At 43.2% G+C, this 15554-nt stretch overlaps 1 protein-coding gene across 1 annotated transcript; it reads left to right on the top strand.

Annotated features, from left to right (window-relative positions):
* Positions 1-8440: 8440 nt before the first annotated feature.
* LOC140066065 (germ cell nuclear acidic protein-like) lies at positions 8441-10890 on the top strand. Its single transcript, XM_072113616.1, has 8 exons — positions 8441-8538; positions 8876-8953; positions 9073-9154; positions 9260-9305; positions 9451-9601; positions 9714-9843; positions 9936-10143; positions 10389-10890. The coding sequence occupies exons 1-8, from the start codon at positions 8479-8481 to the stop codon at positions 10474-10476; spliced, it is 843 nt and encodes a 280-aa protein (XP_071969717.1). The 5' UTR covers positions 8441-8478; the 3' UTR covers positions 10477-10890.
* Positions 10891-15554: the final 4664 nt, after the last annotated feature.

The raw sequence follows: 15554 nt of genomic DNA on the forward strand, positions 1-15554 counted from the left end.
AGGCAGGCCTGTGTTTTGGGGGAAAAAGTTCATTTTCTAGGCAAATATTGACTTTGCAATTAATTGCTGTTAAGCTGATCACGCTTTATAACATTCTGGAGTAAATGCAAATTGCCATTATAAAATCTGATGCAGTAGACTCTGGTGGTAGGGTTGTGAGATTAAACGGCACTCTTAAGTTAAAGATCCAGAAGGCCATGGAAGAAACAGGGAAACCATGGCCAAATGCCTTCCTGCTGCCCTCTATTCAGTTAGGACCACCATCAACAGAAAGACAGGAATGTTCCCCTTTGAGGTACTTTTTGAGTGTGCATCCGGACTAGGATTCTACTTCCCACAGACCCAATAGTTAAGGTCAAGCTTGTCTCGAGGCTGGGAAGGTGAGTGTGCTGTGATAAAATGTGTGCATCCCTTCCTCGTCATCTCCAAGGATAAATTTGATCAGGCACACAAAGAAAAGGTAGACCTCCAGAATCCCTTGGGATTCTCTAAGAGAGAGAATGTAACCAACAGAGATTTGTGAATTATATCCGAGATGCTTTTGGAGGCGTAGCTGAACAGCTGGATGCAACCCCCATCATGGCGTTCCAGAACCGTATGGCTTTGGATATGATCCTTGCTGAGAAAGGAGGAGTCTGTAAGATGGGTGGGAGCAGCTTGTTGCAAGTACATCCTGAATGACACCGCCCCAAAGAAACTGGAGTGGACACTTCACTCTTCACTTTGTGTCCACCATGCCCCAGATGGATGGGCGTTTGGGCAGTAAGAACCACGACAGGAGAAGTACCCAGAGTGGAGGATGAAACAGCCCTGTTGAAGAACCAGCCAGATAACAAACCCGTAAACTAGTATGCAGACCTGTAGCCCTAGAGTAACTGGCCTCTGGGGAATCTGGTGAAGCCTTAAAAAGTCCAGCAGGTGAGTATTTAGCCCACCAGAAGGTACCTAGAGTTTGAGGAGGTTTCTTGAGGAGGTTACAGGTCATGCAATACTGAAAAGGGTGGAAAGGTGAGAGATATCATATGCCATATGCCAGATGCCATCTTGTTCACTGTCAACCATTTCATGATTCAGACACCATTTTGTGTAATCTGTTTAGAGATAGTATTTGTCGCTGACTCCACGGTACATTTAATGATTAGACCCTGTTTCCCTTGAATCTAGGATTTCTAGAAGAAATGATACATAGAGTTCATCAATTTTATTTTCAGTATTTTATCACCTTTTCACACCTTTTCGCAAAGGATTTTTCTTTATACACGCTATGCACCATGAATAAAGTGTGATTTTGAGTGCAGCTTATGACCAGGTGTTTGTGTCTTTCTGTGCTTCATCCCGATACTGGCAGTCATCTTATCTTCCCCTATAATGATTTATTTGGAGATCACTTTACATATGTAGAAGTGTTGTTGGAGCCCTAAATAAAAATCTCTAACACCCTTAACAATCAGGCCCCTTTTGGTTATTGCATTTTCATTTTTCACTGCCCACCTTCGCAAATCCCTAACTTTTTTATTTTTCCATATGAGGACTTGTATGAAGACTTGTTTTCTGCATAACAAATTGCACTTTATAGTGACGATATTTAATATCCCATGCGGTGTACTGGGAAGCGAGAAAAAAGGTTGTGAAATTGGAGAAAAAATGGCTTGGATCCTACAGCTTTCATTGAGCGCCCCAAATGACATGTCTGCTTTATTCTCCTGTTCGATAAGATCACAGGGATACCCTGCTCCTTGCATTTCAGCCCGGTCCAGCAAGGGTTACTAGCCTGATGGACAGTTCCCCCAGTGTGCTACTGGAGGCGTGTCCGGGATCGGCCTTATATATCTGCCCATTCCCATCAGACCTTGCTGGTTATTTTAGTCTTGTCTTACCTGTGTATCTAGTTCCGTTTTACCTGTCTCCGTTTGTCTGCCTGTATCTTGACCTGACCTGTATATAACCCGTTTGATCTTGACCTGACCTTTATATAATCTGCTTGATCTTGACCTGACCTGTGTATATCCCGCCTGTACCTGTATCTTTACCTGACCTGTGATTATCTGCCTGTAGACCTGTATAAATCTGTTGTTTTGTCCCTGTCTCAGTCCTGTGTTTGTATTCTGTATGCCAGTGTGAACACTGGTCTATTCCTGTATTCCGGTTACCTGTTCAGTCCGGTGTTGGTTTCTGTGCACCAGTGTGAACACTGGTCTATACCTGTCCGCTCCACCATCCAGCAGCTGCCAGACGAAGTAAGTTTCCCCTGTCATGTTGTAGGGTCGCTCAGGGACCGTCAATTAGGTTCCTGATAGTGGTTTCGCCCTTATCAGGGTGGCTCATCTGCCTTAGGCAGGGCCTTAGCCCGCAGGGACGTCGCAGGGTGAGATCGCCACCACTTACCCAGTCTGACAGCTAATGCCAAGCCTGATTGTGGTTGCGCGGTTGCTGGACAGGTACTGACAGTCACACGCCAGTAAGGGATTAAAAAAGCCACAAAATGACTTTGCTAGCCCCAAAAATAAAAATGGATATGACTTCATAGGCTGCTACAGTACACGGTATGACCCCTTGGATGAGGATCTTTTATAGATATGACCACCAGGACTGGGACTTTGTATGGAAATGGCTAGCATATAGATATAGTGTGTGTATGTGTGTGTATATATATATACACTCACCGGCCACTTTATTAGGTACACCATGCTAGTAACGGGTTGGACCCCCTTTTGCCTTCAGAACTGCCTCAATTCTTCGTGGCATAGATTCAACAAGGTGCTGGAAGCATTCCTCAGAGATTTTGGTCCATATTGACATGATGGCATCACACAGTTGCCGCAGATTTGTCGGCTGCACATCCATGATGCGAATCTCCCGTTCCACCACATCCCAAAGATGCTCTATTGGATTGAGATCTGGTGACTGTGGAGGCCATTTGAGTACAGTGAACTCATTGTCATGTTCAAGAAACCAGTCTGAGATGATTCCAGCTTTATGACATGGCGCATTATCCTGTTGAAAGTAGCCATCAGATATTGGGTACATTGTGGTCATAAAGGGATGGACATGGTCAGCAACAATACTCAGGTAGGCTGTGGCGTTGCAACGATGCTCAATTGGTACCAAGGGGCCCAAAGAGTGCCAAGAAAATATTCCCCACACCATGACACCACCACCACCAGCCTGAACCGTTGATACAAGGCAGGATGGATCCATGCTTTCATGTTGTTGACGCCAAATTCTGACCCTACCATCCGAATGTCGCAGCAGAAATCGAGACTCATCAGACCAGGCAACGTTTTTCCAATCTTCTACTGTCCAATTTCGATGAGCTTGTGCAAATTGTAGCCTCAGTTTCCTGTTCTTAGCTGAAAGGAGTGGCACCCAGTGTGGTCTTCTGCTGCTGTAGCCCATCTGCCTCAAAGTTCTATGTACTGTGCGTTCAGAGATGCTCTTCTGCCTACCTTGGTTGTAACGGGTGGCGATTTGAGTCACTGTTGCCTTTCTATCAGCTCGAACCAGTCTGCCCATTCTCCTCTGACCTCTGGCATCAACAAGGCATTTCCGCCCACAGAACTGCCGCTCACTGGATGTTTTTTCTTTTTCGGACCATTCTCTGTAAACCCTAGAGATGGTTGTGAGTGAAAATCCCAGTAGATCAGCAGTTTCTGAAATACTCAGACCAGCCCTTCTGGCACCAACAACCATGCCACGTTCAAAGGCACTCAAATCACATTTCTTCCCCATACTGATGCTCGGTTTGAACTGCAGGAGTTGCACTGAGTTGCCGCCATGTGATTGGGTGATTAGAAATTAAGTGTTAACGAGCAGTTGGACAGGTGTACCTAATAAAGTGGCCGGTGAGTGTATATATATATATATATATATAATGTGAAGAAGCACTCCATCTCCAAGCAGGTAAAAGTGAAGAAGAGTTTATTCTAAAACTGGCAATGTTTCGGTGTGTTGCCACCTTTCTCTAGCAATGTGCATTCCATAGTGAACAGGTTTTAATTGCAAATGTAGGAGTGTCTTATCTTTAACTCTTAATGAGCCATGATCACAAATTCATTTTAAAAGCTATTGGAAAATACAATACAATAATGAAAACTTCATGATATGTGCCAAGTAAATATAAAGTGCAAGTGCTACATGTAATACAAAAAGGATTTGCTGAAAGCCATGAATACAATTATAAAACACAGAGTCACATGACCTAGTTGAGAATCAGGTGGTGCATAAACAAGTGATCGGTACCTGACGTCTCAATGTTTATATCAACATAAATATTCAGAATGTAAGAATCGTGTAGACTGCGCATGGCCGGGAACAGTGTTTTGCGCACGTGCATTCTCAGAGTGAGATTGCAGCAGCCATTAGGAGTGAGGGCAGCCCACGCTGTCATAGGCATATAGCTGTATGCAGCAAAATGGTGACAAAACAGACCGACTATACAGTCTTATTGCATGAAAACTACAGCATTAACGGGTCAGTATAGTATTGAAAGATAATAATCATAGTGAAAGGGAACCTACCATCCAGTATGGTTTACACCAGGGGTACTCAAACTGCGGCCCGCGGACGGTTTTGATCCAGCCCCGACACTTGGCATGCCAGCGTCGGTCCCCGCGGCGTTCGACAGTCAGGCAGGAGCCTTCATCCAGACAGGAAGCTCCTGCCCGTCACTGTATTGTGCTCGATGTGTCCGGAAACGACCGCTCGAGCACTATTACTAGAGCAATTTGGCCAGAAGACAACCCCGACGCACATCGCTCCACGAACTCGGATGCGCGGCCGTGCGAGAGACTTAAACTGGAGACTTAGGTGAGTACAGGGTTTTTATTTTTTATTAAAAAGGGCAGTAAAAAGATTGTGGCGGCTGGGGGCCCAATATATGAATTAATTAATCACGAGGGGCAGCATAGAAAAATAATTAATTATGAAGGGAAGCATAGGAAATAATTAATTATGAGGGGAAGTATAGGAAATAATTAATGGTGGGGGGCAGCATATGAAATAATTAATGGTTGGGGCAGCATATGAAATAATTCATTGTGCGGGGCAGCATAGGAAATAATCAATTATGAGGGGCAGTATAGAAAATAATTAATTATGCGGGGTAGTATAGGAAATAATTAATGGTAGGGGGCAGAATAGGAAATAATTAATGGTAGGGGGCAGCATAGGAAATAATTAATGGTGAGGGTCAGTATAGGAAATATTTAATGGTGGGGGGGGGCAGCATAGGAAATAATTAATGGTGGGGAACAGTACAGGCAGTCCCCGGGTTACATACAAGATAGGGTCCGGAGGTTAGTTCTTAAGTTGAATTTGTATGTAAGTCGAAACTGTATACTTTATAATTGAAGTTCTAGACAAATTGTTTTCTTTTGTCACAGTGACAATTGGAGTTTCAAAATTTTTGCTGTAATTGGACCAAGGATTATCAATAAAGCTTCATTACAGACACCTTACAGCTCAGCATTGCAGTCTAGGACTATAGTAAAGCATTCAGAGAGGTCAGCAGAGGTCACAGTGGGCAGAGGGGTCCGTCCTTAACTATGAGTTGTCTGTAAGTAGGGTGTCCTTAAGTAGGGGACCGCCTGTATAGGAAATAATTAATGGTGGAGGTGCAGCATAGGAAATAATTAATGGTGGGGAGCAGCATATGAAATAATTAACGGTGGGTGGTGCATATGAAATAAATAATGGTGGAGGGGCAGCATATGAAATAATTAATGGTGGGGGGCAACATAGGAAATAATTTATGATAGGCAGCATATGAAATAATTAATGGTGGGGAGTAGCATATGAAATAATTAACGGTGGGGGGCAGCATAGGAAATTATTAATTGTGGGGGGCAGCATAGGAAATAATTAATGGTGGAGGCAGCATAGGACATAATTAGTGGTGGAGGGGGGGCAGCATAGGAAATAATTAATGATGGGGGGGCAGCATAGGAAATAATTAATGGTGGGGGTAAAGGAAATAATTAATTATGAGGGGCAGTCTAGTAATTAATGGGGGGTAGGCATATTCAATAATTAATGGAGAGGGGTCCCAGTATATTTAATAATTACTCGGCCCAATTAATTCATTAATTGGGACAATATATAAAATAGTTCACAAGGGGGTGCAGTATATTAAATAATTAATTGGGGGGGCCCAGTGTTTAGGATGCGGGCACATTTACGGCTATTTATTTTTAAACTTTAGTCCGGCCCTCCAACGGTCTGAGAGGGACAGTGAATGGTCCCGGTCTACACTGACTCTGAAGCGGACCTTAGGTTCGCTAGTGTCAGACGCGTGGTGTGCTGAAGGTGCAACACTCGCCCCAATAAGAATAATAAGTTGCAAGCAAAGGCATCCACATCGACCTCCTGTATATACGGTATTGTGGATCCTCTATTTAAAGAGAACGGCAATAATAACCCATAGCTTGGGAAAAGACCCAACACTGCATATAAAGAAAAGTCATGAATTAAGCCCAAACTCAAAAAAAGGCAACTGTATTGTGTTAAAAAATCAGAGACGTCAGTTTCTTCAGTGATGGTGACAGTTGCAAAGTGAAAACATTTTGGGAAAAAAAGAAAAGGCATTAATAATGAGAATCTTCTAAATATTATTACATTTTACAAAAAGAAAAAATAAATTAAAAGGAATCAATGTTTATTTACTTTGAAGTGACAGCAACAGGATGACACAAGCAATCTAAGTGCCACTGCCTAAGTTATAGTAAACATTCAGACCATTAGGTCTTAGGGCAGTGGTGGCAAACCTATGGCACTGGTGCCAGAGGTGGCACTCAGAGCCCTTTCTGTGGGCACTCAGGCCATCACCAGAGATGACTCCAGGTATCTTTCTGCAGTCCCAGACAGCCCAGGACTTGCTGTGCACAGAGATATTTTAAAGTTACTGCGCTATCTGGGACTACTGGAGGAGTGGGAAGGTGTGGATATTATCATTGTAGCTCCTGCCCTGACAATTCTTCTTGTGTAGGGGATCCTGGAGGGAAGCTACAATGATCATCCAAATTTATTTTATTTTTTTGCTTTATTGGTTTCCTCAGGGTGCGATTATAAATATAAAAGGTGTGACAGCAAGGGGTATAAAACACAAATTAAATTTCTGTGTTGGCACTTCGCGATAAATAAGTGGGTCTTAGTTGTAATTTGGGCACTCGGTCACTAAAAGGTTTGCCATCACTGTCTTAGGGTGTTCAATTCATAAATCCAACGTAATTCTTTCTTAAGTAGCAGTTTTTCTCTGTTGCCACCTCGGCGTAATTGGGGTACATGGTCAATGAGAGTTAATTTTGGTTGTGCCTCAAATGACCCTCTTCAAAAAAGTGTATTGACACAGGACAATCCTGTCTGTTTTTTCTTATGGAATACCTATGTTGGCAAAACCTGGTCTTAAAGTCCAAGGTTGTTTCACCACTTAAGCAAGTCCACACGGACATTTTCATAAATAAATAACATGATCACTGTTGCAATCCAAAAAGTGTCTTATTTTAAAGGATTTGCCATTATGCATTATGCAGGTTTTCACCTTTAGTCAAATAAGAACAGTTGATACACACGACCGACAGGGGAAGCTCCCAGTATGTTTTTTACCCCATAAGCCAGTTTGGGTTGACATCCTTAGAGGGCCTTGGCCCTAATTTATCTTTTAAATTCTTAGTTCTTCTATAGGATAATGGGGGTGGGTTGTAGAATTCCACTATATTCATTGGGTCCCTGTTTAGAATCGACCAATGTCGCCTGATAATCTTAGCAATTTCTGGACTCATATCTTTATAGGTTGAGACAAATGGTATTCTCATAACTTTATGTGCCTTATTGTTTGATTTCAATAGAGAATTACGATCTCTGGTTACAGCCTTCTTCCTATTTGACTCAATAAGCCTGTTTGGGTACCCACGCTTTTTAAATTTATTCTCCATAAGGGACACATTTTTCTCCATAAATTAGGATTGGCTTGAAATTTTTATCACTCTCAAAAACTGGCTCAATGGTAAGGACTCGAGCATAGGTTTTGGATGACTTTCAAATCTCAATAGGTTATTCCTGTCACAAATAAATCAGTAGAAAGACTACCCTCCGTATTACGTACAAGGACATCTAGAGAACTTCCAACCTAGACCACGCCATGGTAAATTTGATATCATCATCAATCATCAATCCAAGAGTTTTGGAATAAACTCTTCTTCACTTTCACCTGCTGGGATTTGGAGTGCATTTTTTGGATTTTACGCATACATGGGTTCCCACCCCGAACTCTGAGGCCTCTGCATATGTACATATATATGTACATTGCATGTAGTGTATGTCCCACATCCCTCATAGTAATGTCACAACACCAGTGTTCTAGAACGATGATGTCACAATTTCTAGGGGGGATAAAAGTTCTGGTTCCGTCCACACTTAGTGTGGTGATAGAGTTTGTGGAGTTAGGATTTTGCTGATCTGCTAAGCAAAATTGAATACGAAAATATGCCCAAACGTTGCTTTACTATCGAGTCTGATACAGGCAACAGCAACGGCAAAGACCAGGTAAGTGGTGGCCATTATTAATTTTTGTATAGATAATTTCTAGCAAAAAAAGTGTTTTTTTTAATCTATTTTACTGTTCAATCAGAACACTATTTTAGTTTCATCCAGTGACCCACATATATAGCTCGTTACACCAGTATCATCCATATTTCTTGTATCACTATCAGATTTATATAATTTGGAATTGATTTTCACTTCCTACTTGATACCTATTAGAATTTGACACTTTTAAAAAAAGGAATTTTGGATCCAAGGTGACCTGTTAAATCACATATTAGAGCCCATGCTGTGATACAAACTTTAAGTTAAAAATTCTCTTATTTTTATTCCTTCATAGTTACTGGTTAATAAGAAATGCCGTAGGATTTCTGCGTCCGATATAGAGGACAGCAGCAGTGATGAGACCCTCCATCAGGTGAGCGCTCATTTCTCTCATGTATGGTCTGTATCTCAGGTTTTCCGTGTAGATGGAACATTATGTGTTATATTATTATATTAACCTAAAGGTTTGCTTTTTATGTTTTGTTCTTCTAGTTTCATCCACTTCCAAGGTCTCTGAGGAGCCTTGAAGATTATGATGATGGCTCAGGCCCTCATCTGCTCTATATACAGACAGGTATTTCATTATCACTTTTCCCAGTAAAATAAGAAATTAGACTTCTTATTGATTAAAAATCTGAATTCTATAGAAATAAATGATGATATTTGTCCTATTTTCCAGAGCCAAGTTCTCCCCGGTTTAGTTTTGTGGATATTGAGACAGCAAGGTAATTTATTTCTATATCAACCACGCTTTATAATTCATGTTATCTGCTCACTAGGTGGCAGTATTATATGTTGCTTGTCTTCTTAGTTTGTGTTACATGTTGTATGCTCTTTACATTATTAATGTTTGATCTTCTATAATTCTAGTAACAGGAGATCAGAGCGTCCCACCAATAATGATTTCTTGAAAAATCTGTCTTCTCCAATATCCAAATTCGTGACCAACTTCCGTGGGAACAGACAGGAGCTTACAAGACGTCTGTACAAATTTTATAACAGAACTGTCTTTGAGAACCAGGTATACATTGTAATATAGAGCCCAGTACAGGGTGAAATGTGGACATAGTGAATGGTGGGCCAATGTTTCCTGTATCTCTGTCATTTCTATATTTTCTCCTTCTGTCCTGTAGCTTCCTGCATCCATGGATATCAGCTGGAATAAAAGGCTGCGAAGAACATCTGGTCGCACCGGATACCAGCTGAATAATGGAGAGCGCGAAGCCTTCATACAGTTATCGGATAAAGTCTGTGATTCTGCCGGTAGGTCTCACATCAGGTAGAAGTTAGAGAATTGCTGTATTCTTCCATGTGTCTTTAAAAATGACTATAAGTAACGTCTCCTCTTTCTGCAGAACGACTTCGAGACACTTTGATCCATGAACTGTGTCATGCTGCGTGCTGGATCCTAGATGGAGAAGTGGAGCCTGGCCATGGCTGGCTGTGGGAATCGTACTGCGAGAGAGTGGCACAGATTCTCCATGATCTTCCACCCATCACAGCGTACCACAACTATAAGATCCACTACACCGTGATCTACCAGTGCACAGCGTGCCAAGCCAGGTAACTGCCAACTTTATGCCACCTTATTACATTTACTATTGACATACTGGTGGGCAGTTCTGGGATGGTGTTCATCTATCTCAGGCCTCTGGTGCTATTTTTCGAATACATATAATGTGTTAGTTACTACCGCGACTTCCTTTTCTGTCAGTGGTTTCTGCAGTTATACATGTTGTGGATTTATAATTGATTTTGGACATGTTTTTTTTAACGATTTGTTTTTTATTTGATCTTTGCCTCTTTAGTTATGGACGATGGACGGCCTCTTTAGACACTGAGAAGTATTGCTGTGGTTACTGTAAGAACCGGCTGGTTCTTATAAACCCCACCTGAAAACCTCCATCAGTGACCATCAGGCTCTATCATCAGCCAGAGCACAGACTTAGCCAAGAAGGCAGCACATGAAGAAGTCATCAAGACCTGTGGTATTTTCCACCAAGACGTCTTCTAATCCATCCTAGGGCAGCACAGAGGCTCAGTGGTTAGCACTGTGGCCTTGCAGCAGCTGGGTCCAGAAAGCTCATGGACAGCGCTGCATGGAGTTTGTATATTCTTCCTGTGTTTGCGTGGGTTTCCTCCGGGCACTCCGGTTTCCTCCCACATCACAAAAATATACTGATAGGTTAATTGGCTTCCCTCCAAATTGTCCCAAACATTAATGATGGTCCTCCCTGCACAACACCAACATCAGCAGCAGGAGATGGATCCATCATAAAATAAAACATACATTTGATTATTTTAAATACATTTGATGATTTCTGTCATTCATTATACAGATCATTCACTGCAATATGTGTCCATAGAGCTATAGGCTAGAAGAGACAAAGCTGTTCTTCAGCATCTGAGGTGTTCATTATAAAGGTATCATGTAAAACAAATGTGTTGTACAAGAGCAAGATTTATGACATTTACATCCTCTTTAAATTTAAGTTAAAGTTAAATGCAGGGTTTGTTGGATGTTGCCATGTGAGAAAGAAGTAGTCCACAGCCCAACTTCAAAAATACTGCATCTGTGTAATGGCAGGACTCAGACAAGGACAGTGAGCCCTGACACTGAGACCCCCAATCTGTCCCTACCTACTTATTGGGTCCTCCCTAAACAGAGGCCAATAACTGGGCGACGTTCCCTCCCTGGGTAAGGTGTGAACATGTAACAATACTGACAAAAAAAACCACAATAAGGCGAGGTAAACAATTCGAGTCGGCAACAGCTGGAAATATAAATAACCAAAACACAATCTGAATAGACTAGTCAATAAACATGCAAGAATTCAGACACCAGAAATACAAGAGAGCTAGAAACAAAGCAAGATAGCAGTTTGACCAGCAAGGAGTCAAAGCTAACCTGGACACTTATAGGGAACTCAGCCCTGCCACAGGTTGTAGGAGTAAGCAATTACAGATCCACAGAGTTAACTCTTGCAAGGACAGAATCAATGAGGGGAATGGCAGACATCAGGTCAGACAGCCAGATAACCTAGTTCAGACTGCCGGATGATGAAAAACTCAATGGGGCAGATTTACTTACCCGGCCCATTCGCGATCCAGCAGCTCGTTCTGTGCGGTGGATTCGGATCCGGCCGGGATTCACTAAGGTAGTTCCCCCGACGTCCACCAGGTGGCGCTGCTGCGCTAAAGTTCCCCGAGGCCTGCCGGAATGCCCTGAAGTTCACCGGCCTATACCTGGTGAAGGTAAGACACTTTTTTTTTTTTTTAAATGCGGCAGTTTTTTCGAATCCGTCGGGTTTTCGTTCGGCCACGCCCCCCGATTTCCGTCACGTGCATGCCAGCGCCGATGCGCCACAATCCGATCGCATGCGCCAAAATCCCGGGGCAATACAGGGAAAATCGTCGCAAATCGGAAATATTCGGGTAACACGTCGGGAAAACTCGAATCGGGCCCTTAGTAAATGACCCCCAGTGTCTCCTAATTCTACCAGCACGGTTAGAGGAGACAGCAGGCACAGACATCACAATCTGTGTATACACACCACAGGTTAGTTTAAAGGAGTGAACACGTGGCGCCTGATGCTAGATGTAATGGGAAGATTGATGGTGAACTGGTGGAATAGGTTAGTAGTGAATCTGGCGGGCTGCAGTGTCTCCCGTGACCCACAGTAGGACACTGGCGGTGTAAGGAACAATAGAAAAGTAGGTGCACAGGCATATAGGTGCACGCTGCCCCTAGAGCTAAAATGTAACAGTAAAGTCCCAAGATGTGTGTTAAAGGCTTTATTTTTATGGACGACGTGTTTCGAGGACGAATTGTCCCCTTCCTCAGGTCCAAAAGCAACATACACTGGATGCAATGTAGAGACTCACATATATGCTCGGCTGGGGTGGGATCTAATAGACCTAGTCCTGTGGTCTTGGATAAAATGCCTTAACCCCTTCCCGATGGGTCCCGGTGCATGGAGAGGGCTCGCGGGCCCCTTTTTTTTATGGCAAAATAAAAAAAAAAATTTTGTACAGGAGGTTTTAATTTTTTTAAATGTATGAGAACATTATAAAATCTATACAAATTTGGTATCTACGTAATCGTAGTAACCCAAAGAATAAAGTAGACCTGTCATTTGGGGCAGACAGTGAAAGCTGTAAAATCCAAGCCCACAAGAAAACGTTGCAAATGTGTTTTTTCACCATTTTCACTGCAAATGGAATTTTTTTCCCGCTTCCCAGTGCGGACCATGGAATATTAAATACCGTCACTACGAAGTGCAATTTATTACGCAGAAAATAAGCCATCACAGAGCTCTTTATGTGGAAAAATAAAAAAGTTATAGATTTTTGAAGGTGGGGAGTGAAAAATGGAAGTGAAAAAACTAAAAAAGGCCAAGTCGTTAAGGGGTTAAGTAGTGGGTGAGCCGGTTATAAGGGCTGCGGCACTGTAGTGAGGCAGGAGAGAGGCAGATCGCTGGTGGAATATGGGGTGTGAGTCTTGCTGCACGCTGGAGTATCTAGGGGTTTTTATATAGACAGTGCCTTAGGTGTTACAATGAATGGCTTCTGACTTGACACCTTGGTGTGGGCTCACAAGTTTCCACTTTCACACAAACAGCGGATACACTTCTGTATCCACTTCGGGATTCCCTGCCAGGTATTTGCATCTTCAGTGTGTGATAAGACACTTACAGCACTGGAAAAAAAAACACAGTGTAATACTATGTGTTTAACCCCATCTCACCAATGCCCTTTTTCAGATTTGTGTTTCCATTGTTTGCTCTCCTTCTTTAAAAACCCATAACTTTTTTAATTTTCTGTGTACAGAGCTGTTTTCTGCGTATCAAATTTTACTTCCTAGTGGCGGTATTCAATATCCCATGCTCTGTACAGCAAATTGGGAAAACAATTCCAAATGTGGCAAAACTGCCAAAAAAATGCATTTGCACCATTTTCTTGTGGGCTTGTTTTTTACGGATTTCATTTTACATTCTACTTTATTCTGTGGGTTGCTTTAATCATTGAGGGTACCAAATTTATAAGTTTTAATAAATTCAAAAATATGAAAACGTTTGTAGGAAAAATATTCTTTGTTTTGCCATTTTCTGATGCTTGACAGATCTTTGTTCCTCATGCCATTGAGAAAACTTTCCTATATACTCCTTGCCTGTATTGAGATTTCCTGTGACCCCAGTTCCTTTTCTGGCTATGTTCATCTGCTGCCTGTCCTAACCTCTTGTTTTGCCTTTCACCTTGATCCTGTGCTGCCTGTCTGTGCTGCCTACCTCGCCTTGATCTAGCGGCACCACGACGCAACAAGTCCACCCTGCTTTGCAGCGGGCTCTGGTGAATACCAGGTGCCACTTGGACTCCCAGGTGTCGGCTTATGTCATCGTCCGCGGTGGTTCAGTGGATCCACAACTCACTGAATCCTGATCAGATCAGACCAAGGTTCCGCAGTCCCAGCAGATTGCCATGCAGGGCCGGCAACTTGATCAGCTAACCTCCGTCTTGCAGCAATTCTTGGCTACCCAGCAGCGCCCAGTTCCTACGGTATCTCCCGCTATGGCAGCTACATTAACCACTGCTAAACCCAGACTGCGACTATCCATGACTTCTAAATATGACAGAGATGCCAAGAAATGCAGGGAAATCTTCACCCAGTGTTCCTTGCACATGGAACTGATGTCTTCACAGTTCACCACAGAATGGTCCAAGGTGGTGTTTGTGGTCAGCCTTCTCTCTGGGAAAGCCCTGGCATGGGCCACCCCTCTATGGGACAGGAATGACCCGGTCATAGCTAATATCACCGTATTCCTTGCAGAAATCCGGTCCGCCTTTGAACTTGCGCCAAGGGGACTTTTCTGTTGGTGACTATGCGGTGCAGTTTCGTACTCTTGCTTCCAAACTCTCCTGGAATGAAGCGGCCTTGATCAATACCTTTAAAAAAGGGATGTCTGATCAGAGGCCCTGTTTGCACAGGACCTGCAGTCTTCCCTAAGTTCCCTGATTTTTCTGGACACCCGGATTGACATCCACTTCTTTGAACGCTTCGAAGAACAGCTAGCTGAACTAGTGCAAGCCAGACTCCAATGACCCTGTTTGGCTCCAGTCTTCCAAAGGCTCCCTCTGCTGCCCTCTGGGTCTGTTACCGAGGTGCCCATGTAGGTGGATAAAACCCGGCTAAGACCCCAAGAGTGCTCCAGACAAAGACAGGGCAAGCTCTGCATCTATTGTTCCAGCCGGGAACACTTTCTCCAGACTTGTCCAGTTCTGCCTTAGGATCCAGGAAAACGCACGCACCTTGGGTTCTTGGGAGAATCGCCCCTAGATGAGAGCAAACCTTGACCAAGTTCTATTCCAGAAAGAGACTGTCCTTCTATGTGCTTCCCTGTTCCACATCCTCTGTTTTATTGGGCCTTCCATGGTTGCCTGGGCACATTATCCCCGCAGATTTGAGTTTACCCACTCTCCATGCCCGAAACCAAAGCCATGTCGGCCTACCTCAAGGAGAATTAACACAAGGGATTTATCTGCAAGTATTCTTCTTCTGCTAGTCCTGGTTTCTTCTTTGTGTCCCAGAAAGACGGTTCTCTCTGTCCCTGCATTGACGATCATGGTCTTAATAAAGTTACGGTGAAGAACCGGTACCCGCTACCCCTGATCACGGAACTCTTTAACCACCTGGTCTTCACGAAATTGGATCTTCAGGAGTCATATAATCTTATCCATATCCGTGAGTGTGATGAGTGGAAGATGGCCTTTAACACTCGGGATGGTCACTTTGAGTACCTGGTCATGCCCTTTAGACTGTGTAATACGCCTTCGGTATTTCAAGAATATGCCTATATGCCAAACTGCTGAAGTGCCAGTTCCAGCAGAAGAGTCTTCCTTGGATATATAATCTCCGACAGGGGTCTATAGCTGGATCCTACCAAGTTCTATGCGGTACTCCAGTAGCCACGCCCAGC

This window comes from Engystomops pustulosus, chromosome 6 (assembly GCF_040894005.1).
Source record: "Engystomops pustulosus chromosome 6, aEngPut4.maternal, whole genome shotgun sequence".
Taxonomy (NCBI): Eukaryota; Metazoa; Chordata; class Amphibia; order Anura; family Leptodactylidae; genus Engystomops; species Engystomops pustulosus.

Bases quoted from the DNA above. Each gene is read 5' to 3' on its own strand.
- LOC140066065 (XM_072113616.1), top strand. From the start codon at position 8,479: ATGCCCAAACGTTGCTTTACTATCGAGTCTGATACAGGCAACAGCAAC. The intron at 9,306-9,450 runs GTAATTTATTTC...CTATAATTCTAG, and splicing joins GTGGATATTGAGACAGCAAG to TAACAGGAGATCAGAGCGTC. The intron at 10,144-10,388 runs GTAACTGCCAAC...TTGCCTCTTTAG, and splicing joins TGCACAGCGTGCCAAGCCAG to TTATGGACGATGGACGGCCT.